The 27,942-nt window shown below is 40.0% G+C and overlaps 1 protein-coding gene and 1 non-coding gene across 2 annotated transcripts in view; one reads left to right on the forward strand and one right to left on the reverse strand.

Annotated features, from left to right (window-relative positions):
- Positions 1-27,722, reverse strand: part of MTHFD2L (methylenetetrahydrofolate dehydrogenase (NADP+ dependent) 2 like) — a 67,036-nt gene extending 39,314 nt beyond the window's left edge. The window contains 7 exon segments of the mRNA XM_058666726.1: positions 6,168-6,260; positions 16,574-16,720; positions 17,848-17,922; positions 17,925-17,996; positions 26,878-26,913; positions 26,916-26,993; positions 27,541-27,722. Of these exon segments, the coding sequence (XP_058522709.1) occupies positions 6,168-6,260; positions 16,574-16,720; positions 17,848-17,922; positions 17,925-17,996; positions 26,878-26,913; positions 26,916-26,993; positions 27,541-27,694 (655 nt within the window). The 5' untranslated portion in view covers positions 27,695-27,722.
- Positions 15,974-16,163, forward strand: LOC118759077 (U2 spliceosomal RNA). The gene has a single exon (XR_004995976.2). It is a non-coding gene; the product is annotated as a U2 spliceosomal RNA (small nuclear RNA).
- Positions 27,723-27,942: the final 220 nt, after the last annotated feature.

Below are 27,942 nucleotides of genomic sequence, written 5' to 3' on the forward strand. Positions count from 1 at the left end.
TTAGCGGTGCCTTCTTTACCTGAACGTTGCAGAAAGCCAACTCAGCCTCCCCTATGCCACCCCTTTCCCTCCAGCTGTTTAACATTCACATTCTCACTCCTGTGTGCCGATAGCAGCCTCTCTGCCCTCTTTTCACTCTTCTCCTCGGTCAGTTTCTTCACCCAGTTATACACGCAAACTACTAACTAGAATAACCTCAAACATATCAGCTAGATTTGTATCAATTTCAAGAAGCCCTTCTTCCACTAATAATTTCCATATTGATGTAACACATATTATTGGTACTCACTGTGTGTCAGATATTGTTTTAAGTACTTACCTACTAAGCTAAAAAAAACCTAGAGCTATCACAGCTGTAGTTACTTAAGACACATAGCTACCAACAGGTGCCGTAAGTCTAGTATATTAACGTGCCCTAGAAGGCAAGTAACCCTGCAACTCAGAGGTAGTTTTTGAGTAGGAAATTGAAAATCTTCTTTCAAAAAAGATATATTTTACGTATTTGAAAGACAGAATTACAGAGAGGTTTCCCATCTCTGGTTCACTCCCCAGATGGCTGGGCCAGGCAGAAGTCAGGATCCAGGAACGGATTCCAGGTCTCCCACGTGGATGCAGGGACCCTCGCACCTGAGCCGTCCTCTGCTGCTCTTCGCAGGCACGTGAAGCAGGGATCTGGACCGAAGCAGAGCAGCTTTGACTTGAACTGGTGCCCATGTGAGATACTTGCGCCATAGGTGGTGGGTTTACCATTTATACCGCAACGCCAATTCCTGAAACCTCTTCTGTCTGTACCACTTCACAGGCTCTGATTTTCAGACCTGAATTTCCAGGGTATGTAAATCCTGACTTGAGGTCGGAGGGAGATGTTTAAAAGGTAAGACCAATAGCATGAGAAACTGGAGGGGTGAGGTTAATACTAACATAAGCTAATAGTATTCATGCCTCAGGATCTTTACACAACAATTTCTTCTTTTACTTTTTTTCTTCTGCAAGCCCTTTTCAAGATTTCGTCACCACATTCTTCACTGTCATCTCTCAGACATTATCAATCTTTCTGACACACCGTGGCCTGCTCCTCCTTCTCTTCCTGACTTCTCCTAGATGGGACTGCTTCCATATATGCTGACATTCTAGTTATGACAGGGATCCAGCCCTCCCTGTTCCAGCTACCTCTGCCATTAGATCACAATCTCCCTCTTTAATACACACTGCTAATTGCATTTCTTTGTTTCCCACACATAATGCCTGATGTGGTCATTTTGGCAATACTTTATTCCTAGTGTCTGGTTACATGATATTTCTTTTTTACATTAACTCATATTTTCTTAATAATTCCAGTGTTGCTTACAGATATCTATATGCTCCTGATGATTATTAAGAAACAGAAAATGTAGTATCTGTGATTATTGTTTATAAATCCTCAAATTCTTTCCACTGAACAAATATTTACTTCTTTAAGATCATTATTACAGGGTTATACACAAGTTCTGCCTTCCAGCCTTTTGTCATGTACAGAGAGCCATTGGAAGTGGGTCAAGCGGAAGGAACAGGAGTCTGTTTCCACTGGGACAGTGGCTTTCCCTTGAGGACCATGCGTGACCAGCTGGGCTGTGTGTAGTGGCTGCTCACCTGAATCGCGCCCTCTGGTGGTACAAGAATACTCCCGCAGGATGGCTGTGGTACAGTGCAATACTATTAACCACATTTGTGGCCTGCGTACAGGTTGGCTCTTATTTTGTTCATGTTTCTAGGTTTAATTTTTCCTTTTCCTCCCTTAGATTTGTCTCCCCTTTTCTTTTCCTGTCTTGCTTAACACCTTGAACACTGCTCACCAAGGCATTTACAAAGAGAATTAAGAAGTTTGGGGATGATGGACAGGCTGACATCATGGTTTATGACATAAGGTTTAAAAAGAGAGCTAGAGCTAGAGCTAGAGCTAGAGATTAGAGAGGTAAATTTAAAGCGAGAAGGAGTTACAGGGAGAAAGATCTTCCATCCGCTGGTTCACTCCCCAAGCGGCCGCAATGGCCGGAGCTGAGTCAGTCCAAAGCCAGGAGCAAAGAAGTCTCTCATGAGGGTGCAGTGTCCCAAGGCTCTGGGCTGTCCTTGACTGCTTTCCCAACTGGAAGGGAAATGGAGCAGCTGGGACATGAACCGGCACTCATATGGGATCCTGGTACCTGCCAAGCCTGAAATAAGGCTTGATTTAGTCATGAAAGAGCATCACTGGCTGTTGCAGGAGGGTTAGGATCGCTCATTTTCCATTCCACGTGATAACAAACACAAAATATGAATGTGAATGCAGACTGAAAGATTTTACTCCACCAGAAGAAATTATTCATTCAATATTGTAATTGACAAGTGAGAACTAAGGGTAACTAAAATACTCTTCACAAATTATTAACGAATTATTATCGATTAAATAATAACTTTTAAATCTAACCAAATTTTATTCTCTCTGAAAGTAGAAAAGGACAGATTCTGACTGCTCAAATCCCTCTCTATGCCCCACATTCCACACTTGTGTATATATACAATCTTTAGACAGTTGTTGTTACCTGTACCCAGTGAATTCACCTGTTGCTGCAGCAGTATTCAACCTGATATTGACCTGTGGTCTGAAAAAGTTTAGTGCCTTTCTACACATGCCTTACTTCAGTCAGTCCAGTTCAAAGATTTGCATTTGTTTCCACCTGAATAGAATTCATCAGCTATAATTAGCTGTACCAGCTCACTAATGACTTCTGGGAAAGGAAACATTTCTATTTTTATCCTATAAGGTGAAAAAAGTATTGTTCTGGCACTCATCGCAGATACAATCTGAGTTCTAGAATTTAGGCATATAAGAAAAAGAAACTGATTAAATTTGGTTGATGCTGATTAAATTACCATTATTCTCTCCCTCAAAATCAATTTCATCCAGACGTCAGCACCAATGTCTCATTAACAGGCAAGACAACAAAGGATGTCAGGCAAGCCTTGGATAAAGCAACGATGACAGCAACTGTGGACCTTGAATACAATGCGCAAGTGTGAAGGTAAAAATCATGTAGTATGCCTGAATGCAAGACAAATTAGTGGAAAGCCAATATTTACTCAATTAATTGCAAAAATTTCTGTTTCTCCTTCTCCTTTTAAGAGTCTGTCCTCCTTGACGTTATCTCATGTAGTTTTAAAATGTAAGACAAATCATGTTCAGCTCTTGCTGTCACTCACTGGTGGTTTATGTCAAAGTCACCATCACAGGGGCTGGACAGGTACAATGATTATTACATGGCTTGGATGCTGCATTCCATAATCTAGTGCCTGAATTCCAGTTTCAGCTCCTGTTCCAGTTCCTGTTTCTTGTTAATGTCTTCTCTGGGGGGCTACAAGTGACAGTCCAAGTCATGGGCTCCCTGCCACCCACCCAGGAAACCCAGATTGAGTTCCCAGAGGGCAGCTTCAGCCCAGCCCAGCCTGGATATTATGAACATTAGAGGAGTGAGTCAGAGTAAGGAAGATCTCTCTCTCTCTTCCTCTCTCTCTCTCTCTTTCTCTCTCTCTCTCTCTCCCCCCCTCTCCATTTCAAGTAAAATGAAATACATATAAAAATTAAAAACTTGTTTCAGTTGTGTCCAATTTGATCCTCTTCCCAATAGTGTTTCTAACCAATCTCGAAATAACTTACAAATGTTTAAGAAAATCACAATAATTCAATAAACTCTTAAATATCTGTGTTCTGGAACACACCAAGTGTGCACTTCCCTAATGACTTTTGTATTTACTGTTTCCTCTAATTGAAATGTTTTTCCCTTGATATTTATTTGATTTGCTCCTTTGCTTCATACAAATCTGCATCTGTCAATGTCCTACTAGGAAACAGAACATTTCTCCAACCATTATATGAAGAGAGATTAGTGAAACAACCTTTACTGGAGTATGCTGGGGTGAAAAGAAAAACACAGAGTTTCAAAGCCCTGAGGAACAGGAAGTGGCTTGTACCGTGCCTAGGGTTGAAGAAACGGGGAGAGGACATGATGTTACCGCAGAGCAGTGAGAGTAAGGTCATGGCTTGGGAAGGCTCCAGTAAGCCATCCACATGGGAGGAAATGGAAGGAGAATAAACTAGAATAAAATAGAGAAGAAATACTCTAATTTGGCCTTTTTCCTTCCTCTCCCTCCAATCTCCTACTGGTGTCAAACCAGTGGCAGAAAAGCACAGGTGGGCTGTCCTCACCAGTCAGTAACCCTGGATGGAGCCCGACATGGAAGGGCAGGGATTACCCATGCTGGGTAAATGAGAAGGCCAGACTGGGGTCTACTCTAATGGTCATATCCTGAAAAAGATCTTCATGGATAAAGCTAAAACAGTCCCCCACACACTTTCTGGTTTTTTAACCAACTTCATTATCATAGCTATCATAACCAGACACTATATTGTGTTCATTGCTTATTTGGTGTTTCTCCTACTTAAAGCATAAGTTGTGCAGGGGTGGGGAGATTTTATCATTTATATTCAGTGTTACATGTGCACAGTTTAAAGCAGCACTTATTGCATAGCAAGACTTCTATGATTACTGAAACAATTGATGAATTTAATACTCTTTGCTTATCAAAAGTATTCATGCTCAACTAAGACCATAACAATATCACAAACTCTCACATATCTGTAAATTAATTATCTACATATAACCCCTTTATGTTCCAACACTTCTTATATTCTAAACTCTTCCTAAATTATTATTCAGGACAACACAAATAAATTTAAATAAATTCAACCATTCTTTTATAATAAATATGAAATATATACATGTGTAGCTCACAAATATTTACCTCACATATTAAAATATAGAACAATTGGTGCCAGCATTGTGCTACAGCAAGCTAAGCCACAGCTTACAACACCAGCATCCCAAATTGGAATCCTGCTTCAAGTTCTATTTGCTCTGCTTCCAGTCCAGCTCCTTGCTAATGCACCTGAAGGCAGCAGAAGATGGCCTAAGCACTTGGGAGATCAGAACGATAGAGTTCCTGGCTCCTGGCTGCAGCCTGGGCCAATCCCAGTCATTTCAGCCACCTGGGCAGTGAACCAGCAAATGGAAGAGTTCTCTGTTTCCTACTTTTTCTGTCATTCTGTCTTTCCATATACGGCATAAACCTTTTACACAAATACATACATACATACATATGTATATATGGAGAGAGAGAGAGAGAACAAAATCTCAGAATTGAAGGAAACCTTACAACTTAATGAGCTCAACCCTGTACTCAATACACAGATATTCTCCACAATGGTCTAAACTGCAAGGAGTAAAGAAGCAATGTAATACCTTTCCCAGAGAACATATGCCCAAAATAATTATATATTTTTATGTCTTTTGTCACTCTTTATTAAAATATTTTAATAACAAGTTAAAAGAGGTCATAGATTTTTTTGTCATCTAAAATGAAACAAACATTAGTAAAAATTAGCAAATAATAATGTCCATTATCTCACATTTTATCCACAAATTGGTGAAGTGACAGAGCACATACTATATCAAAACCGGAAGTTTGGAGGCAATTTATATTATAAAACTAATGGATATGTGCATTTTTTCGTATGTTACTCAAGAAAAAAATAAAACAAAACTATTGCATCTTCTTCAAGTTGCACTTTCTCTGTTCCAGAGCAAGCAATCCCAGCTCATTAGATCCAGTCTGTAAGCCATCTTTCCTGGAAGCATTATCATCCTTCGGACATGGTCTACTCCATCAGCATTTGTTTTATAGTTTAGCAGTTGTTGCCAGTACAGCATGGTGGTTGTCTATCTCCTCCCACTACCCACTCAGCCTACTCTCATTAATACAATTTGAAAGTGCAATTTTTGTTTGTTTTCTAGTAGCCAAACTGTTGGACCACACTAACCTGTTTCTGTAACTGCTGCTCAGTGATGGTTGTCCAAGCAATCAGCTAAGCACATGTGTTCCCTGTTCTAAATCTGCTATTCCAGACGCAGCTGTCAACCACGAAGAGGCAAGTACCAAGCAGTGACAGTGGACCTATATGATTGCCCAGACACCAGATCCAGATGCCACAAGTTCATCAGACACATATCTCACTCTACCAAGAAGCTGTTCTTTCAAGTGTGTCAGCATTACTCTGCTTAGGACACCCCCTAGGTAATGGTGAACCAAGGACTTACCAGCAGCTGCTATGATAGTATCTGCCAGCTGAGCGTGGATCTTCAGTTGTTCTTTGGGGGTGTATCTGTGGGCTGTCGTCACAGCTGCATCACCTGAAATGCAGAAGCACTCCATCAATGACTACTAGCCGTTTTTCACTGTTACAAATACCCTAAGTCTAGAGGCATTTCAGTTACTTCCTGAGGGAGAAGAGTTGCTTTCATACGTTTACATCATTTTGAGTGCAAACGCTACATAAGGAAGTCTAGATGAATCAAAATATTGTAACTTCAAATTGAGTGAGTAAAAAAAATGAGAGCAAATGAAGGTAGGCAAGTTTCCAGAAAAACCAGGATTTGAAAATTTCCTTTTTACTGGATAACCCACATTGGTGTAGGGAATACTTGTTAGCTTAATAACGTAAACAAATACTAAATACAATCAGTTTATTAAAAAATAGGAAAATGAACTGTGGAAGAACAACTGAGAGATTAATTCTGCCATGAGGAGATATGGAGGAAGAGCTTCTAGAAGGGGCATAGAGTCTTCAGCTTTTAAAGCACAAACAGTAGAAGACCCAGAAAGGAACAAAAGTATGTCCCAAGCTCAAGGACAGCAATAGGAAATGGACTGACTGCAAAATTGTGTGCTTACAAAAATGAAGAGGTCCTGGTATATAACAGGATATTTTCATGTAAAAATGTTAACACAATGAATGATGAATGAGAGGTGATCAGCCTACGGGTGCCCAGTGCTTGAAATCTGAGCTGAGGAAGAGGGTAGAGGGAAAGTAGAGATAAGAAAAGGCAAGCATCTTTTCTCCCCCTCAGAAGATGACAAAAGGTACACACTTAACACCACCAGCAACAAAACCTGCAAATCTCCAATTTAAGGAAAACTATAAAGCATGCTTCCCATGGAAATAAGTCCCCAAAGGAAGTGAGTAGATACCACACAAGTAAAAGGACAGTGACAAAACAGAGAATGACAAGATAGTTAACAGCTACAAATCTCCAAGAATGCTGCAAAGCTCTGTATCCTGGAGGTGACAGGTGCACCTTAACGTGCTAAAAATCCACATGTCCTCGTTAACGGGAACAGGGAGAATGGGAACATGGGCAGAAGAGCCCTCTGGGATGCAGGTCAATTCAGAACCCAAGGTGATTTGCAGATGGACTCGGAGAAGCTGTTTCAACAGGAAGCCATTTGACTCCACAGAAGGCTACCAGCATCTCTCTCCTGACCCCAGCAGATCCCACTAGATCGAAGAAAATCTGGCACTTCCAATCATGACCATAGAAAAATGATTTGAAATGCCATCAATAGAAGAATGCTATGTTAGGGGCTCCCAGGGGAGCCCACTTCTGATCAGACTACCTATTACTTGTCCCTACTTGGGGTCAGTATTGTGGTATTAATAGGTTAAGCTGCAGCTAGCAATTCTAGCACCCCATAATCAGAGTGCTATTTTGAGTTTAATTTTCCTGCTAGTACTCCAGGGAAAGTAGCAGATAGGGCCCAAGTACTGTGTACTCTGCCACACATGTGGGAGACTGGGATAGCGTTCCTGGCTGCTTGTTTCAGCATGGTCCCAGCGCTGGCTATTCCAGCCATTCAGAAAGTGAAACAGCAAGTGGAAGATCTCTCTCTTTCTGAAGGCATGTGGGGTGTGTGTCTCACTCCATCCAATATACAAATCTTTTTAAAGTGAAAATCTTATTAATTTTAAGAGAATGTTATGAATATCCTTTGTACAATTTGTATTTATAAAGAAACTCAGAACAAATGCATGTTCAATCTCAATGTCAAAAGTTTCACTTTTCCTGATTATACATCTGCTTTTCTAATATTAAAGCTGTTGAACTGGGTAACTAATCATTTTCCCCCTGATAAGCATCCCTCATGGTGAAACATGTTCCCTAACCACAGCAAATACAGTTTATAGGCTCCAGTAAATGAAGTCACCAAACATATTCTGTAACAATACATTAAAAAAAAAAGCCATTGTGTTCAGATATGCTTGCTTTTGGTAAAAAAAAAAAAAAAAATTCTCTTTGACTACATTTTACCTCCAGTCTCTCATTATTCCTTTTCTTTCCTATTTCTCATTTCCATTGTGATTTACATATTGCTATGCAATTACAACTAAAACATTTTTACCTTTAAGTAAAGAAGAGGAACAGAACACAGTGAAAACATAGCATTATAATAGGAAAGCCAGAGAGGCTAAGAGAAAGGGGTGTAATATTCACATAGACGTATAGTCAGAAATCATTCATTAAGCTTTTTGCTTGGAAAGGTCTGCTTCTCCCTTCAAACTCTTTACACAATCCCAATTCGTAACTAATTATGTCCAATAATTGAATTGTCATCTCTCCTACAAGGGTGTAAGCTTAGGAGGATAAGAAAATGTTTGACTTACACACCATCACACTCCTCATATTTGGCACAGAAATTGTACCTCTTTAAAAAGATAGCATTATAGGGCCTGATGCGGCAGCCTAATGATTAAGGTCCTCACCTTGCATGTGCTGGAAACCCATTTGGGAACTGGTTCATGTCCTGGCAGCCCCGCTTCCCATCCAACTCCCTGCTTGTGGCCTGGGAAGGCAGTTGGGGATGACCCAAAGCCTTGGGACCCTGCACTCATGTGGGAGATCCAGAAGAAGCTCCTGGCTCTTGGCTTCAAATTGGCACAGCTCCATACATTGTGGCCACTTGGGGAGTGAGGCAGTGGATGGAGGATCTTCCTCTCTGTCTCTCCTCTCTGTATATCTTAATTTCCAATAAAAATAAATAAATCCTTAAAAAAAAAGATAGCATTATGGGCCCAGTGCAGTAGCCTGGAAGCTTAAGTCCTCACTTTGTATGCAACCAGGATCCGATATGGGTGCCGGTTTAGGTCAGAGCTGCTCCACTTCCCTCCTAGCTCCCTGATTGTGGCCTGGGACAGCAGTAGAGGTTAGCCCAAAGCCCTGGGACCCTGCACCCACATGAGAATCCCAAAAGAAGCTACTGACTCCTGGCTTTGCATCAAGCTCAGCTCCAGCCATTTAGGTCACTTGGGAAGTGAACCAGCAGATAGAAGCTCTTTCTTTCTGTATCTCCTTCTCTCTCTCTGTATATGTCCCTTTTGAATAAAAAATAAATAATAAATACTTTTTTAAAAACAAAGATAGAATTCTAGGAAACAGTTGTAGTCACCCGAGGCACTAGTGTGGGCTGGGATTGGATGCACCAGGCCGGTTCAGATCCCAGCACCATCTGGTGTTATGGAGAACCAGGGTAGATGTGGGACTGACTAGGCTGGGTCTCAATCCCCTTCTGAGCCATGTGTGAGCTGTATGTGGGTATGGACGAGCCATGGCTGGGCTGAAACATCCAACAACAGAGTCAGAATGGGGTGAAGGCCAGCCAGGAAAAGCCACTGTTCCTGCTAGGACAGGAGGTGAACTGAGTAGGGTTGGCTCAAGAACCCCCTGGCAAGCGCAAAATCTGGCATTGGGAGGGGTTCTGATGGAGGAGCCTGGGCAACTCCTCTGGCAGGACACAGTCCCTGCAGGTAAGCACAAGAAGCATGATTGGAAACAGCCCAGAATAGGCCATGGAAAGTTTCCCACTGACATGCATTCGGCATGGGTCAGGAGCAGACCAGGCTGAATCAGTTTGTGTCATCCTCTGGCAAATCCGATCACCAGAACAGAGTGTGGAATGGGCCGCGTTTGGTTGCGACAAAACCAGTACACATTATGGAACGCCAGGGCATGGTTGCCTGTACTGGATATGAATGCAGCACCCATCCAGCACACGTGAGATCCAGGAAGGGAGGGGCAGAGCTGGCGGGGGGGTTAAGGGGCTGGTCCCCTCGCTGGACAGCCACTCCCACCGGAGAGCGTGGGCTGGGATAGAGACAGACACGACTAAGCAAGGCTACAACACCTGTGCGCTGCATGTGGACTAGATCAGGGCCACAGCATCAGCTGGCAGAAGCTGGCACTGGGGACTAATTCTGTCGAGTCAAATCACAGGACCACCTAAAGAGTGCATAAACCGGGACAGAGAGACCTGGGAGGGAAAAAGTGGGTTCCCCCTTCCTGGGTCACTATTCCCGTGGGAGGGCATGAAAACTAGGATGGGGGCTGAGATGGCTAGATAGAGAGGTACTCAACAATATCTGTGAGGGCTGGATGGTTGAGTTGGTTAGATAAAACTAAGCTTTAATACCCATTGACAAGTACCAGAGCCAAATGGGATAGGGGACAGATTGGTCTTCTGCTACACATACTGGCAAACCAGGGTAGGGGGCAGTCTGGTGGGGGTTATTGTGGGTCGCCCCAACTAGGCTGCAGCTCCCACTGGTTGATGTAAGGGCCGAACCAGACTGGACTGCAACACCCATTGGTTCCAGTGCAACTCGGGACTGAAAACAGAACCAACACAGCAATTGCAACCACCAGCTGATCGGGGTGATGGACTGTGCCGGGCCCTGTGCTTGCTAGAACATACAAGAAACTAATCTGGGAATACCTCAAAGTATCTTTGGAGATCTCCCCACTTGAACTGCTGGACTCAGAATTCTAACCAAGAAAAGACAGAAGACAGAATAGGACAATCATTCATCTCAGCTACATGTTGGCAGCGAAATATGGGACAAATGGAGACTTCATGATGGACCATATCAATCAGTGGACCACCTCATCGAGCGAAACTGGCAGTGACTCATAACTGGAGAACTATTAACACCACTTGAGCACATATCTCAGAGCATGCCCCACATCCGGGACTTGGGGTGGGCGGGAAACCAGGAGGGGCTTCTCCCTCAGTGTCCCCCTCTACCTCAGATACAAGATGGAAACAATATTGACATAATAGCATTGCCCACCTCCCTATCCCCCTGAACCTTTTTTTTCTTTTTCTTGTTTTTCCTTCAACTATAGTTAACTATGTAAAGATTGTCAACAACAATACAATAAAATGGATAAAAAAAAAAGATAGAATTACAAATTAGATGCCCAAAAGAGATTTAAAAAATGTTTTAAGTTACCCTTTTATATAAATGCATCGGATTTTAGATACAAAGGAACTGGCATGTGTTGGACCACTGATGACTTCTCATCCCCCCTCCCAAACTTACTGTCATACAGGGCTTTGTTTAATACATGGCAATGTGATACTTTAGACCCTCCTCAGTCTATGGCCTTATTTTCCACACTAAAGGCACGCACTCAACTCATAAGAGACATTGCCTGAACTGTCAGTGATTGGCTAACTGGATGCATCATGACATGCTAAGACCTCTGTGAAACTGCAGAGACACACACAAAAAGCATTTATTACCAAGAGGCTCATATTGGTTATCAGTTGGTAGGAAGGGGGATGGGCAGATATTCAATATGCACTAGGATTAGTATTGTGAGGGCAACATGTAATGTCAGGAAGCAGTCTGCAAGAGAAAGGAGGTGGGTGAGAGAAATGGCATTACATACATTGAATACTGGACATATAGGGACAAGGAGGCATGGAAAACATATGTCTGGGAATGGTGTACAGGTCTATGGAGCCTCAACATGAAGTACAAGGAGAAATGGCCACCAAGAGAGCCTGGAGTACACTATGATATCCTTACAAATGATGCTTTTAGCAACCAGGCCTCTAGACATGAGCGATGGGATACTTCATAGAAAAACTCATCACTCTGAGGCTATGAAAAAGGGGATAACAAGAGAAGGATACGGACTTCACACAATGTTTAAATAAAGGTGTGGTGTTACAATCAACAATGTTATTTGGACAGCCCCTGTTGTCTGATGATAATACACATTTTCCAAGTAGAGTGATTTCAGACTCTAGTTTGCTGAGTTTAAGAGACATGTAAAATGGTGTGATTCTCCTATTATTCAATGTAATTAATAAACATTTAGTAAAACAAGCATTTATTCTTTCCTACTGCCTTCTACCGCCCAAATTCAAAGTTATGATTCCGTAAAACCTAATCAAAAAGAAAGCATCACCCAACAGAATATCCCTTGTTTCTCATCAGGAGAGCTCCTCAACTACAGGTGGGGGATGGGCGCATCAAAGACCTGAAGGTCCCCATGCCCCTCCCCTCAGTTTGGCAATGCTTCCTTCCACAGACACAGCCAGCATCCCACTTCACACTGCCACCAGTAAGACTAAGACTCTGGGTCCTAGGGATACGGTCACTCTACATGTCTCACATTCCAAGGCATTTGTGTTTGGCTCAACCTGCCTGTGGGCTGAGCTTTAATCACACAAAACACATACACCACACTGCAGTTTCTCAGGCACCCATTGCTGCATTCCTCCCGCATGTGAGAGATGGCATTCCTGGGCTGGCAAAAAAAAAAAAAAAAAACTCATTTTCACAACTGGAACCAGCTTCCACATAGAAAAGAGATTTGGCAGAAACTCTCATAAGTTTTCACTTAGGATGTCCCCTGAAAATAACATCCCAGAACTACAAAATATTGCTGCAAAAAGACAGCTTGGATGTGAAAGCCAAATGCTAACACAATGCTTCTGCAATACACCTGCCAAAGCCGAGTCCTAATGATGTGGAGGGTCAAATTCTGAAGAAACAAGACCAGGTCGTTTTTACTGCAGTATCCAACAGTGCCTCGCAGAGAGCAGGGGCTACATGAAATCAACAGCATTGCTCAGAACTCAACAAATCATCAGGCAGTACTGCCACAACCTCTTAGCCTAAAGGACAAGCACCTAATGGCAGCTGTAGCCTTTTAACAAAAATGGTTTAGATGAGATGAAAAAATAAGGATATGCAGGGAGAACTTACTCTAAAAGCATTTTTTAAACATAGTTTGAGAGGCAGATTCAGGGAAGGAGAGGCAGGAGCGGGAGAGAGAATCTTCCACCCACAATGACTGAAGCTACACTGGCCAAAGCCAGGAATTTCATCTGGATCTCCCATTTGGGTTCAGGGGCCCAACTACCTGGATCATCTGCTGCTGCTTTCTCAGGCATATTTGTAGGTATTTGGATGGGAAGTGGAGCAGATGGGACTGAAACCAGTATCCACATTATCCACATAGGATGCTGGTGCTGCAGATGGTGGCTTTATCCACTAGTGCCTCTAAAAGAACTCAGAAATAAATGAATATTCTGTGTTCTTCTAGTGCCAGTTAGCAACCATAGCCCTTGGCCATTATGACACTACGTTATCCTGAGAGAAAAATACTGTTGGAGAGAAACCGGAGAGATGTGGTGCTAGAGTCAATAATATTTGATTTTTGTTGTGAAAAGATGAAACTGGGTAGGTTACTACACACAAAAAATTCAAAGCATTCATAGTGATCTACAGGATGTCAAACTTCCTAATAGTATAGGCTCAAGGGAAGACACTTTCCATTGTCAAACTCTCTATTTCATCCCAATTAACTATGTGCTCTCCTGTACATATGTTTGCCTAGGGATGCCAATCATTACTTTGAGTCACTGAATACTTTAAAATGACTAATATACCATGTCCCCAGACACCCCTATCCACACCACCAATAGACACTTTGCTCTAAGGGGACAGGAAATATTTCTCACACAGTAAACTGCAAACTACACAGTGGCTCAAATGCCACATCCTTTCTGAAGCCTTCTGTGATGGGCTGTTCTTACCAAGAGCTAATCTTCTTTGTTTCTTGGTTGCGCTGAATGCCTTTCCTCTGGCATATTTTCACTATGAATATTTTAAGCCTTTTGAAAATGAAAGGCACTGCTCCTCACAAAATGGCTAGGAGCCATGTCCTTCCTATCAAAACCACAGGTGGCCATGGATAGACACGTATTAATCACACTAAATTACAGTAAGGCTTTTTTCCTTCCTAATGCAATTATCTTTGGCTTTCAGACAAAAATGAATCATTAGGGTTCTGAATTTTTTCTGGCAAAGAAATACACAGTGTGAGCTGAATGCTTAGCCCTGTGTCATTAGCACAAGTTCTATAGATGTGAACTGGCCAAGTTAATCCTCCTTCATTATCTCCATTAGTTAGCAATGCACATGGAGTCACTACACATAATTACCGCTTCAGCAGACATGGGCGTTTGAAATATTAACTTTCCCACAGACTCCAAATCTTCAGTAAGCAGCTCTCAATGATACATTATATGAATAATAAGTCACCACACTCCTATCATTTACGCATGAGATTAAATAACATCCATATTACAAATCTCCCAATATAATTTTTTAGCATAATTCATTGCATTTTGAGTACTATAATGATAACGACACCTACATACCAGAATAATAAAATAAGTTTAACTATGGCTTGTAAACAGCCAGTCTCATAATTAATTCTACTTTTATTCAAGTTTTAACAAACACTGAAGTGAGAATATATCACAAAGTGCAAAATATTTTTAAACTAATATATTTTTATCCTGCAGTTCTCTCCAAAGATGATATTGCTATCAGCAATTTGCATTTATCTTTTTCGTGCTTGCTTTAACATTTCATTATACATGAATGCATCTATAATAGACTGCATACATAAATATGATTTTATAAATAGCATATGTATATCATAGAAATGTAATATCATTTATTACATACACTATCCTAGTTTTAAATTGCATAAAAAGGGTTAATTTAATTTTTATCAGTTATTTTATAGAAAATTAAAAATCAAAATTTATCATGAAATCCGAGCATCTAATATACTCATACCTAAAAGAAAAGGTCCATTGTGAAATACTTTATGGAGAACAATGTCACATTTCTATTCAAACATCATATAGATTATTATAAATTCTGACTTTACTCACATTATTCACCAAAAAAGGCAAGATAGGGTCCAAAAACTGCAAATACAAAGTCCACCAAAAAAATCACAGATTTTAAAATAAAGATAAAAATTGCATCATTAACTTCAAATCATATTACTCTACAATTTATGCCTAGAGATTATCCATGTGGGCGTAAGAGTGGAGGCAACAGTAAGGGCCACAGACACCTGTTCCAGCAGCGTGCTTAACCTACTGTGTCGATAGTTGCAATTCAAGCTTCCTTCACTCAAAACCTGCTTCATTTCTGTAGTAACTATGTGAAGGAGATGATTAATATTATCTGCATTTTACAGAAGAGAGAACAGGGGTCTACACGTGGCTTTCCCAAGGTATGCAGCTTTGACAGTTGAGGACTTTGACTCTACTTGTCCTCTGAACCACAAAGGCAGCACCTCCCAGCTGGCTCTACTGTACTGGGCACATTCTCTGAAGGTGTTAAAGTTCATTTCCTTTAGTGGCAAAATCGGAATAATAGTTGAATTCTTTGGAATTAAAGAAACTAGTGTAATATCTACTGCAATAAAGATTAAGGGAAAACAAATATTGAGAGAAGCTGGCAATATAAGAAGAAAAAGCTCAGAACACATACATGGGTCAACTACCACTTTCATTGAGAGCATGAATTTGGTGTTTTACTCATGTAATAAAAAGTTGCAGGTGTGAGCAGACAAGCCGAGTAATCCTTATGTTCCCTGCAAGTGGTACGAGCTCAGGTCACCACCATGAACAATGTCCCCTATTTCCTCATCTCCATCTCAACCCAGGGAGCTAATCAGCTTCATTTCAGCTGATAGGTGACTGAAGAAAGCAAGGTGCTGGAGTAGTGGAGAGATGACAGGCCACACACTGTCAAACAGCATCATGTTTGCCTGAGCTTTCTCAGTAACTCAGCATGTCACTTCTCACAGCTCAATGACTGGCTGTCTAATCTAGACAATCAGTTTACAGCTCTAAATCTGGGCTTCCTTGTCTGTACAGCTGATCTCTAAACATATGAGACTTTGTTAGCCCTTCTCAGCCTTTGGCTAAGATCAAGTGTAATATCTGTTCTTATCAGTTTAATGTTTGGTATATCCTCTATTTGAGGACAATATATTAAATGGATTTTTGGAGCCTGGAGTTGGAATAGGAGCTTGCTCCGTCCACTCAGTGCATCGACTTGCTAGTACAGTACCTCCAGGAACAGTGCACCTCTCCATAAATTTTTTTTTTTTAAGTAAGAAAGAAGACCTTGTTGTTTTAAGGGTTCTGCATCCCACATTCCAAGGTTTGTGCTTTGTTTTCTATCTTTTGAGCCAGGTGACTTTTCGTGTACTGACTGGTTTCTCACTTTTCTCAATGTGCATACAGTTAGTAACTTAAACTAAGCATTTATAAAGCCTAAAGAGAACACAGGAACACATTTTCAATGGACACGTTTTCAAAAGTCCCTTCATTCACTTCCAAGGTTCTTGCAGCAATCAATGAGGCAGAATCACTTCAAACCACAGATGTGCTAAACGTTAGCGGCCTTTATGGCATGGTGCTAGGCTAGGCTGCCACCTACCTCCTGGCGCTGCCACCTACCTCCTGGCGCTGCCACCTACCTCCTGGCGCTGCCACCTACCTCCTGGCGCTGCCACCTACCTCCTGGCGCTGCCACCTACCTCCTGGCGCTCATGCTCTCCATCAGTGCGCAAAAGCATGGCAATGGGCATTCCGACGTTCTTGGATCGCCCAGCCACTAGCACATTTTTCCCAAATGTTTCAATCCCTTAAAATACAAAATGTAATTTAAATGTAGAACCAACAACAAGAAGCAAAATGAACACTGGAACAGGCTATGGAAATACTTTTTAAAATCTAACTAAAGGCAGCTCATTAGATAGCTTGTCTCCAATGTGCCCGCAATGATTATTCATAAATATTTCTTACCACGTTTTTTGGACTTGTCAATTCCTCTCTGATTATATCCTCATTGAAAAACCACAAACATTCTCAAGTTGCCATGAAAGTACTTTTAAACACTGAGATTCTCATCAAGAGTTAGAAGTGTGTGGTCTTAAAATACATTCGCTACTAATTATACAGTAAACAAAGTAACAGCAGTGCCAAGCTTAATTGGTCATCAAACTTTGAGCAAAGCTAGGACAAAATGAAGTGATGGGGAAAAGAGTTTTCCACAAAGCTCATGCACTTTCTGCGAGAGACACAGCTAACCTACAGACAAGGTAGGATGTGAGAACAAACGCACCATAAATACAGCGCACCTCTCTGCGACTCAGTCTCTTCATAAACAAGATGAAAACACTGGAACTCAATTTTTCCAAGTACTTATATTCTCAAAATACGACTCTCGGGTCTTGTCCCCCCTGAAAACATTCTGTTTGTAGAAAACAGTGCATTCAGAAAGGTGAGAAAAGGATGTGACCATGGTGCAAGGAGGAAAATCATCAATACAGAAGAGAATTGATGGTCAGGTAATGGGACGGGTGAAAGCTTTTACAACCTCAAGAATCTGTAAGGGCGCCATTGCATCTAGCACACCTTAAGAATTAATGTGTATAATGAAAAATCTAGGGCAATAAACAAAGTTGACACAGGGCTGGTATCTTCTTATTAAAAATAATCAAAAACATAATTCACTTTGGGAAGGTTACCATCAAAATACAGAGTTTATAGTTTAAAGGTTAGAGACATGTAAGTTGCAACCAAAGTCATGGTAATATGGCACATGTTTCTCACTTTCATAACATTTTTTAATATTCTTTGACTTCTATAACTTGACAGAGACTAACGTTCCCCGAGTAGTCATTTTGCATCATTCTCTAGGACTGAGGCCATGACACATGTTCAGTTCGGCACCAAGCACTCCCATCCTCCACACTACAATTTACCCACCTGTTCTCTTCATTATTTGCCACACAGCTCTGGCAGTGGCTGGGATGAGGGAATGCTGATCGAGGCACAATCTTCAACGTTGGTAATATGAAATCCATCCACATCTTTTTCTGGGGCAATTCCACTGCATGTTCGTTCATCCACATAATCTGAAAAGTCAATACGGTTAGCCTCACTTTCAAAGTATTCATTTGGCTTCCTAGAAAATAAAACTGAAGACCTCCAGCCAGATCACTTATGATTTATCTCCAGAAAGATGTAAAGTGGTTATGCTTTTCTTTTCTATCTACAAAACATAATAGGTCAAAGTGCTCTTGATTTACTCTGTAACTGCTGTTAAAGTACTAGTTGAAAACAGGAGAAAAAAACTGTGAAACAAAATAATACCAGTAAGAGTGTGGAGCAGCTAATAGTTTAAATCCACGTATCTTTGGTAAATGACATGGTACCAACAGGTTTCTATTTGAGTATTTTGGGACAAAAGGGCTTTGTTAGTGACAAAAATTATTTCTTCTTAAATGACATAATCAAAAAAGCAAAAATAACACACACACATTTTCCCAAAAACATTAGCCCAATGAAATCAGAATATCACAATCAGTTTGCTTCATGGGAGGAAATTTAACTCAATCTGAATAATGAACTAAATGATGCAGGATGTCAATAATTTCATGTAAAAGGGTGAGTAAATAAGGAAATAAATGATCAATTCTTACTATTCTGTGTAGGTGAGTTTAGCTTACCATACCTTAGAAGTATTTCTGCTACAGAAAACTTACTCTGTCCTTTACAGAAAGGATGATATTTAGACACAATCATTAAAAAACATCTTCAAACTCAATTTCAATTTTTTCAGAACAGTATACCTTGTATCTTATCTTTCGTATTCTTTTTTTTAAAAGATTTATACTATTTTTTATTGGAAAGACAGATATACAAAGAGGAGGAAAGACAGAGAGGAAGATCTTTCATCCACTGATTTACTGTCGAAGTGAACATAACTGCTGATGCTGAGCTGATCCGAAGGCAGGAGATTGGAGCCTCTTCTGGGTCTCCCACGTGGGTGCAAGGTCCTCCACTGCTTTACCAGGCCACAAGCAGGGAGCTGGAAGGGAAGTGGGGCCACCGGGACATGAACTGGTACCTATTTGGGATCCCACTGCATTCAACGAGATAACTTTAGCCACAAGCCTACTGCGCTGGGACCATATCTTTTGTATTCTAACCATGACCTCTGTCACCTTTACATTCAATTATCAACATACTTTAAATAAACAAAATTGGTTATTTGAATCACATTCAAGAGAAATTAGATTTTGAATATTTCTCCAATCCATGGTTTTCGCCTTTCAATCACTGTGTTCATTCTACTCGGCTCTAGCAAGGTTAACTTCCATCTATTTTCTCTGAAGTTAAATTATTGTAGAGATTCCAGTAAAACTGTTTCGGAATTGTATGTTCATTTTACTAGTTGAGGACAAAAAATAGTCTTTCCTTTTGTAAAAAAATCTTGAGACAATGATTGTGGTAATGATGCTGATGCTGAGTTACTGTTAGTTATTAATCTCTCCTGTGGAAGCGGGTATTGTTCACGATGAAATCAAACATTTGAAACACAACGAAAAGTAGCCATTTTGAAGTCTTCACCTGTTTTATTCAGGATGCAGATGGGTTCATTTCTAATCTCAAAATCAGCAAATATACCTATACTTTCAGGACACTGAGCAAGAACACACCAAGGGCTCTTTGTACATTTTAAGAACCTTCCTCTTTCCAATCAGACTGAGCTACAATGGACTTATTCACCTGCCAGTCTGTGCTTTCCCATTCACTAAAAAACAATCCTGATGTTGTAACATCCACGTCACACACTCAATGAAATTCTTGATGAAAAATATAAGCATTGGGAAAGTAGGACGCCTGAACCGGAGACCAGTGACCGGAACTTGTCTTCTTGTACACTTCTTGTGGTTGACTTCAGATCATAACTCAGTTACTATTTGGAACAACTTTGCCTTGAGATACTTAAATACCATTAATTTAAAAGACAGACATGTGCACCTACAGGCCTGTATCACAAAGGATGCATAATAAACACATCTGTTTAACCTAAAAAGTCTCAGTATTCATAAAAAATGCTAAGATCATAAAACTCACATTAAAAATGCATCTGTCATTTTTTACGTAGCTAAGTCATCTCATCAGTGGATTAAACCTCACACACATTCTTTAGAAGGAAAAGAATTTACCTTTTATTATGTCATGTACAGCATATTACAATAATTTGAACCAGCTTACATTTAAGTAATACATTAAAATGCTCAGCATATCACTTTTTACTTTGATACTTACATTTACCAGGCACTAGGAAAGAAAAACATATTGTCATCAGTGTTTTAAAGATGAAGCTCAAAAACTTTGAGATTCAGCCAATTCCAAACACGATTAAGAAGATCCCTAATTCAAATCTATCCATCTTTCTGTTCCACCACTAGTTTATCCCTCTGTAACAAAGACTAATTCTTTTAAATACCATTTTAAAATTAAAACCAAAGGCATTTTGCCACCCAAGCTCCTACTAAGATACTCGATAACCCTAACACGTCCTAAGGAATGTATTCCTACCTGACCTCCAAAGAAAACATTATCTCTAGATTAAGAAATGTATGTTAAAGCCCTTGCCAAAAAAAAAAAAAATCTTTTATAGCTAATGTTACCTCCCTTTGTTACATGAGTAAGAGAAATAAACATGTTTCCTGCTTCTGACTGACAGTGGCTGAGTCTCTTGAACACTCCCTTTTGGGGTGCTTGAGAAAGAATAACCGTGAGACTGACGGGCATCAGCCTTCCCACAATGCCTCTAACGCACTTTGGTTCAGAGCAAAAATCACTGGCAACAATGAAGCACTTAATATTCTATGCAAATTAATGGAATACACAATATTATTAATTTTCTATGTCTTTCCACTTTTATTTTAGGTTATGAAAAACCATTTAGTCACACTATGGGGAAAGGCCATCAGATTAAAGATATAACACTGTAATGAAATAGCTCTGCCAACAATTTTAGAGACCACACAGCGGAATTACTATGCTGAATGTACATTTCTATGATTTATTTGTTTCATCGCCCTAAAACAAGCAGCCAAAAAATACATAAAGGGAAACCAATTAGTGATTTATTTTCTACCTAAGGACTTCTACAACATTACAGGTCTTATCCTTCCCTAAATATTTATGTATTATTTGAAGGCTAGACTGACAGAAGGAAAGAAGGAGACAGCTTGCTTGAGCAAGATGCCCACCACAACCTGGGTGAAGTCCAACCGAGGTCAGAGTCAAGAACTCCAGCAGAGTCTCCCACGCTTGTAGCCGGGGTGCCAGGACTTGGACCATCATCTACTGCTTTCTCTGGCGCATCAGCATGGCGATGAACCAGAAGCAAAGCAGCCAGGACTCAAATCAGGGCTTCAGTATGGCTTGTAACCATTTGAGCAGTAACTTTGCTAGAACATACGTCCTAAAATTACTATCTAAGAGTCCCTTTTTCTGTCTCCCCCATGTCTGTTGGACAGATGCAAGCTCATGAGCATATAAACAATCTGTTATTTAGTATACTACATCATTTTCCTTTTGTAGTCTGTTCTCGGAGTCCTCTCTCCTTCTTCTGACCGTCACTATCACACACTCTCCACCAGACGGTGTCCCCTTCCTAAAATCCTCAGCATTACCTTTTGAATTGTTATTGCTCATACTGGTTGCTCCTCTAATGCCCTTTTGTTGTTTTTTAAATATCCTGCTGATTCATCAATGTATTAATCAACTGCCACTTTCTGTCATTACAAATTGCAATTTTTTTCTCTTCTGCTTTCCCATAGAATCACTGTTAAAAAAAAAAAGAAAACAAAACAAAACTGGACACATTAGCTCAATTAGTTGATCATGTTAGGTCTTTAATTATCTTGGGAGCTTACAGATTTGTCTTACTAAACTGACTCATACATAACTTCCATTGCAGTTGATGGCAATTACATCCTGTACTGCTTGCAAAAATAAAACAAGCAAGCAAGCAAGCAAACAAAAAGCTGGAGTCATTCTGAATATCTCTTTCTCTGACACCCAATACCCAATCGATCTGCAAAATCCTCTTCTTCCCTAGTAAAACCAGCACTTCACAGCCTCACAATAGCCCTTCTGAGAATTCTTGAAAAAAATCTCACTAAGTTCACTAAGTCTACAATTTTTCTCATGAAATATGTTCACAAAACAGTAACAGAATTACAAAGGGTTATTTAAAAAAAGGGCATGCCTGATCACACCATTCTTGTCCAAACCTTACAATATGGTTATCTTTTAATGGTAAATAAGACCCTTGATGATTAGCACAGCTCCAAAAGCTAATTAGCAATCTGATTTCAGCACTGCCTATTTTCCCTAAATCCGTCTGGATCTCCTTGCTGAGACTCAAAAGGATTAGTGGGGCACTTTCCCGTTCTAGCCTCAGCCTTCCTTCTCTTGGAAGACTCCCCCAAACAACCCTGTCACATTGGCTCAATCTGGCATTCTTCCAAAAGCTTTCTCAAGTGACACGTTCTCAGTAATATTCTCACTCTTTTGATCATATTATTTAAAAATTTAGAATCCATTTATAATAAATTAGTTCATATTGGACCAAATCTCTCACAAAAAAAATAACTGCAAAACTTTAGAGACATTATTTTTTTAAAAATCTATCTAAAAGAGGCAACAAAAGCAGGCATATTTGGAGGCATGTGGAAATATCAACAAAAAAGAGAGCCACAGAGAGATCTTCCCATTTCATAAACCTTTCTAGCCTTCAAGCAGCTAGACAAAGAACAAAAATTTAAAACCCTACTTGCTTAAGGAATCAGAGGACAAAGTCTTCTGTCACAGGTGGAAATTAAAGGGACAAAACTAGAAAAGAAAAAAACAATAGAAGAAAACCTAATATTGTAGATAATTTTTTTTTTGCAAATCTCTGAATGATCCCTGAACAGCAAACACAGAAAGCAAACTCCAGGAAGGTCACCATGGGCTAACAGAATTGACAGACATTACAGCTGGGGCTCACCAAAGGGTTCCTGATCTGACACAGGTATTCGTAAAATGAAACAGAAACCCTAGAATTAGCATCATATGTAACAGAAAAAGAAAATGATCAAAAAATGCCAAGAGATAACCAATAAAATGGGATAAAATCTTTGCACACTACACAACAGATACGTGATTAACATGCTGGATTTACAAAGAGCTTCATAAATTCAATGGGAAGGGAAGGGAGAAAGAGGCTGCAAAGAAGGGAATCCTTACACTTAGAAATGTGTATCATGGATAATAATAAAGATATTTTTTCAAAAGATACCATTGGGTTGTCTATGTAAGCAATCATGTCATCATCTTAGAGTGTTGCTAGCACACTGTTGAACACACACGTGCGCATGGACATCACTGGGGCAGGGTTGGTGATGCAGTGCGTTAAGCAGCTTCTTGGAGTCACAGCAACAAAGATTGGAGCGAGAGGGGCAACACAACTGCCTGTAGTCCTCTTGGACCAAAAAGTCACTCCCCTTCTCAATCTTGCGACTCAGACTTTTGTTTATTGTATTAAAAAAAAGAAGAAAAAAGCTGATCTCAAATAAAGAACAACAGAATGAAGGCAAGGTCACACATATGAGCTCCTTTCTGAAGCAATGGCTTTTAAGCTCAGACATGAAGGATACAAAGAAGTCAGTCATGGAGCCATCATTACAGTACAGTGCGTTGAGAGGCAGCTGGCATCCACAGCATCCCACATCAGAGTAGTTCAAGTTATGACCACTCTAATTCCAATCGCTCCATCTTACTGTTGGTATGACTCAGAAGGCAGCTGACCCAAGTACTTGGTCCCCTACCACATGTATGGGAAACCATGATGGAATTCCTGGCTCCTCATTTCAGCCTGACCCAGACCTGGCTGCTGCAGGTAAACATACAAAGGATGAGACTTGGGTTAGCAACAAGAAAAGCAGTGAAGGAACTACAGTGTTCCTTCACACTTTCTGTAATATTCAATGAGTCTACTATGATATCAAATAGTTTTCATGAAAAATATGTTATTGACTCCAATATGTGGGATTATCCTGAATATAAAAATACAAAACTGGGGTTTATTTTATTGGGAGAGGTGTTTGGGTGGAAGATTTTATTAAAAAAAGGTTAACTAATAGGTCCTGGCATGGTAGCCTAGTGGCTAAAGTCCTGGCCTTGCAAGTGCATGGATCCCATGGAGTGACGGATCAAATCCCAGCAGCCCCACTTCCCATCCAGCTCCCTGTTTGTGGCCTATGAAAGCAGTCGAGGATGGCCCAAAGCCTTGGGACCTTGTACCTGCATGGGAGACCTGGTAGAAGCTCTTGGCTATGGCTTCGGATTTGCTCAGCTCCAGCGGTTGTGGCCACTTGCAGAGTGAATCATAGGGGAGAAGATCTTCCTCTCTGTCTCTCCTCCACTCTGTATATCTGACTTTGCAATAAAAATAAATAAATCTTTAAAAAAAATTAAGTAAAAATTTAGAAACCTTTTAGAAACAAAAAGAATTAATTGGCCTACCATATAAAGGTGTCCAGGGGGGAATGAAAATTTCCTACTCTGGCCAAAAACTTTAAAAAGAGTAGTGAGTGTTCCACATACAAAAAATATAATGTTTCATGAAAAGTAATTATAGTAAAACTTTTTTTTCCAAATGAAGAATCATATTTTAGACAAATATCATGGCTCTCAAACTACTTATTAGAACAACATTCACTTCTTACACCTGTCAGCTATTGGGATATTTTATTTGTGTTAAACATAAGCAGAAAACTGATCCCTTTTGGACTTAGTCTTTAAGTCATGTTCCTCATTTTCTTTTCCTTGTTGAACACTATTACATTAATTGGTAGGTATTACTTCTCAAAGCCTTCCAAAAAATTAACTGAAATCAACTTTTTGAAAAACTATTTTTTTAGGAAGGGTAGCCTAAAACAGAGTATGTCTTTCCATTCTGCCTAATTGTGCCTCATAAATAGATTAGAAGTAAAGTTCTTGGAAGGAAAACCAACATGGAGGTGAGCAAGTGTTTCTATGAATGCTCACCTTGGAGGCTGCACCAGGGCACTGCTGACCGTGGAGCAGAAGAAGAGTGTGAACGGGCCTTGTGGGAATCCCCTGTGAACTGCCGCAAGTTACTCAGCCACCGAGTTTCCTTAACTATAAATCAGCTAGGAAACAGGTTCTTACTGGTAAGGGTTATTCTAAGAGTTAAATGATTCATTGTATATAAAACATGTCAGTACACTGTTGGCATTAGTAAATATTTGCTAGTATTTGTATTACTAACAATGATGGTCATAGAGGTTGTACAATATCTGTATTAAAATTTCATTGAGTAATTATTATTTTCCAGGGTTAGAGTTAGATGTTTTCATTTCTGAGCATTCTCTTAAACCAAACTCTGCATCAAATATCATACTACTACATATAGCAAAATTCCACTGTATTTAAGCATGTGAATATTATAACTTACTCTTCATTGTGACTATTAACCTTACTCTGTACTTTAGCTTAAAAAGTAGCCAGTAATTGACATTCTTTGAAAGGCATTATTCTAATTTGTAAAAACTATTTGTATATATACACCCCACAAAAGATTTAACTTTCTAAGGGATATCAGTTTAATACAGAATTCAGTAATATCTAAAGGCCAACATAATACTTAGTTGGAAAATAAAGCATAAACATGAAGTATAGATGTCTTCCTCACCTTGACAAAGGTCACTGGCCCAACAGAATCTACACATGGGTAGCAAAGGCCCAGGGAGGCATCCACGCTGGCTCTGGGGCCAGCTACGGGACAGTCTGGCTGCGTGACTAAAGACACACGGCTATATCCTGCATTTCCAAAGTTGCACAGCTGCTCAATACGAACAGGGATTGGTCTGTGACAGGCCCGATTCCAATGAACAGGACAGAAGTCTACCTCACTGCTGTTTTCTACTCAAATGAGACTAAAAAAAAATAATAATAATAACAACAACAAAAAAAACTGCTTGCACATTGTGTTTAATCCCGATGCAAACTTCATTTCCAACATCATTGTAATTAGAACTTGGGATTCCATACACTCCAGACATTGCCATAACTGTGAAGAATGGACTCGGCTTTCTAACGAAGAAACAAACTCTATTAAAAAGTCAACAAACTCTAGGTTCCAAATTGGACAAAATGCGGATTTTCAATTCATTACACCTTGAAAGAAATGATTTATCAAAATTAAATGGCTGAATGCTATCTTCTGCCAGCAAGAACATACCATCATATCATCACCAAAAGAAAGCCAGCTTCACATCTTCTGATTCTCTGAAAGGAACATAGGACTTGAGCTAACTAGGCTCCAAGACAGGTGGATCTCCACTGCCATCTAGTGGCACATAGCTATCAGTCACCAAATGAGAAATGTTGCTAAAAGATACAAATATGGAGTTGGGCAACAAAGAACTGGGGAAAGTCGACACTCCATCTCCAGCGAGAGGTACCTCAACAGTCAGAGTAAGTGACCCACACAACCAAGAAAAAGGACTGTGATGAAGAGGAAGACAGGGTCCCAGGGGAAGTGACATGTGCATAAAACTGCACAAAGAACTCTGCGATAGTGCAAAGAAGGAAACGTTTATTCAGAGTCAGAAAACAATATCATAATTCAACTTTGCAAGACATGGAAAACATGCTTGCCCCACATTAGAGCTTGCATTGTCATTTCTGCACTATTGCGCAAAGCAAAAGGAGTATATTGTGACAAAGGTTAAAGTTTTTTCATAGGTTTTCATCACTGTAAGTATAAACTCAAAAAATCATCACCTATTAAACCTATTGCAAGTATAATAGCTAATCCCTCTCTGAACATATTTCATATGTAAGTAGCAGTGTAATGCTACAACTTTTAAGATGCCTTTTTTCCTAACCAAAATGGATGTATGGAAGAGCACCGTGTACCTGACAGTGGTAATTGAACCAATATACCACTGACTCCAGGTTCAACTGGTCAGTTATATCCAGAAGTTCTCCTTGAGAAACATCCTTAGGTTTTAGAATGAGCTCACTACAGATACCTGGAAGGAAAAAAAAAAAAACCGAGAAAATCACTCGGCTAACCGAGATGTGGTTTTTCATTAAAGGTCTGCCTCTTTGGTGATGATCCACGCCCCACCGGGCAGATGTCTCCACCAGCACGGGAGTCACGTGCATTCCCGGGCCAGCAGCCCAGGAGACAACGTCAACTGATTTGTGACAAGCTACTTTGACTGGACCTGAATACCCAAGAGGCACCACTGCCACTGCTAGTGAAGTTCAGCACCTGAAGCAGCCAGATTTGTTATTGTATTAAAGCAATTGTAATAAAAATGAGTCCTTTCAATGGAATATATTCTTCTCACATCTTATCATAGGACAGGAAATCACACTGAATTGATTCTAGAAGAAATCCGAAAAAAAAGTACTAGCAATCTTTGGTAATTGGATAAAACCTGATAACTTGAATAATAATGTATGATTTGAATGGCGCTTATTTGGTAATGAGTACTTCATAGTTATCATCACATTTTTATGTAAAGACATAAAATACATTTACTAAAAGCTACAACTAAAATAAATGCCCACCTACGGCAGAAGCGGCTCTTATCTTCTTCCTGACGTACATATGGCTTGCTGGGTTGTCTCTCACCACAATGATACTGAGGTGAGGCCTTCTGTTTCCGAGTGCGACCCACGAGCCCACTTCTTGCTGTATTTCTCTATGGATTTGCTTTACCATTTCAGTTCCTCAGATAATAACAGCCTTATGTCTGTGGAAAATAAACAACAAATCAACTAAGGAGATAATAAGGAACATTTACCTGCAAAGTACAAGAACAAACAAAACTTCTAAAAGTACCCAAATTTGATTTTTTCAATTATTTTTTGAAGCTCATTCTTCAGATTCATAAATACACAATTCTTTGCTGAAGGATTGCAGCTTTGTTTATTTCTACAATATAATCTATCCAGTCTAGATGGAATAGC

Source organism: Ochotona princeps, chromosome 7 (genome assembly GCF_030435755.1).
Source record: "Ochotona princeps isolate mOchPri1 chromosome 7, mOchPri1.hap1, whole genome shotgun sequence".
Lineage (NCBI taxonomy): Eukaryota > Metazoa > Chordata > Mammalia > Lagomorpha > Ochotonidae > Ochotona > Ochotona princeps.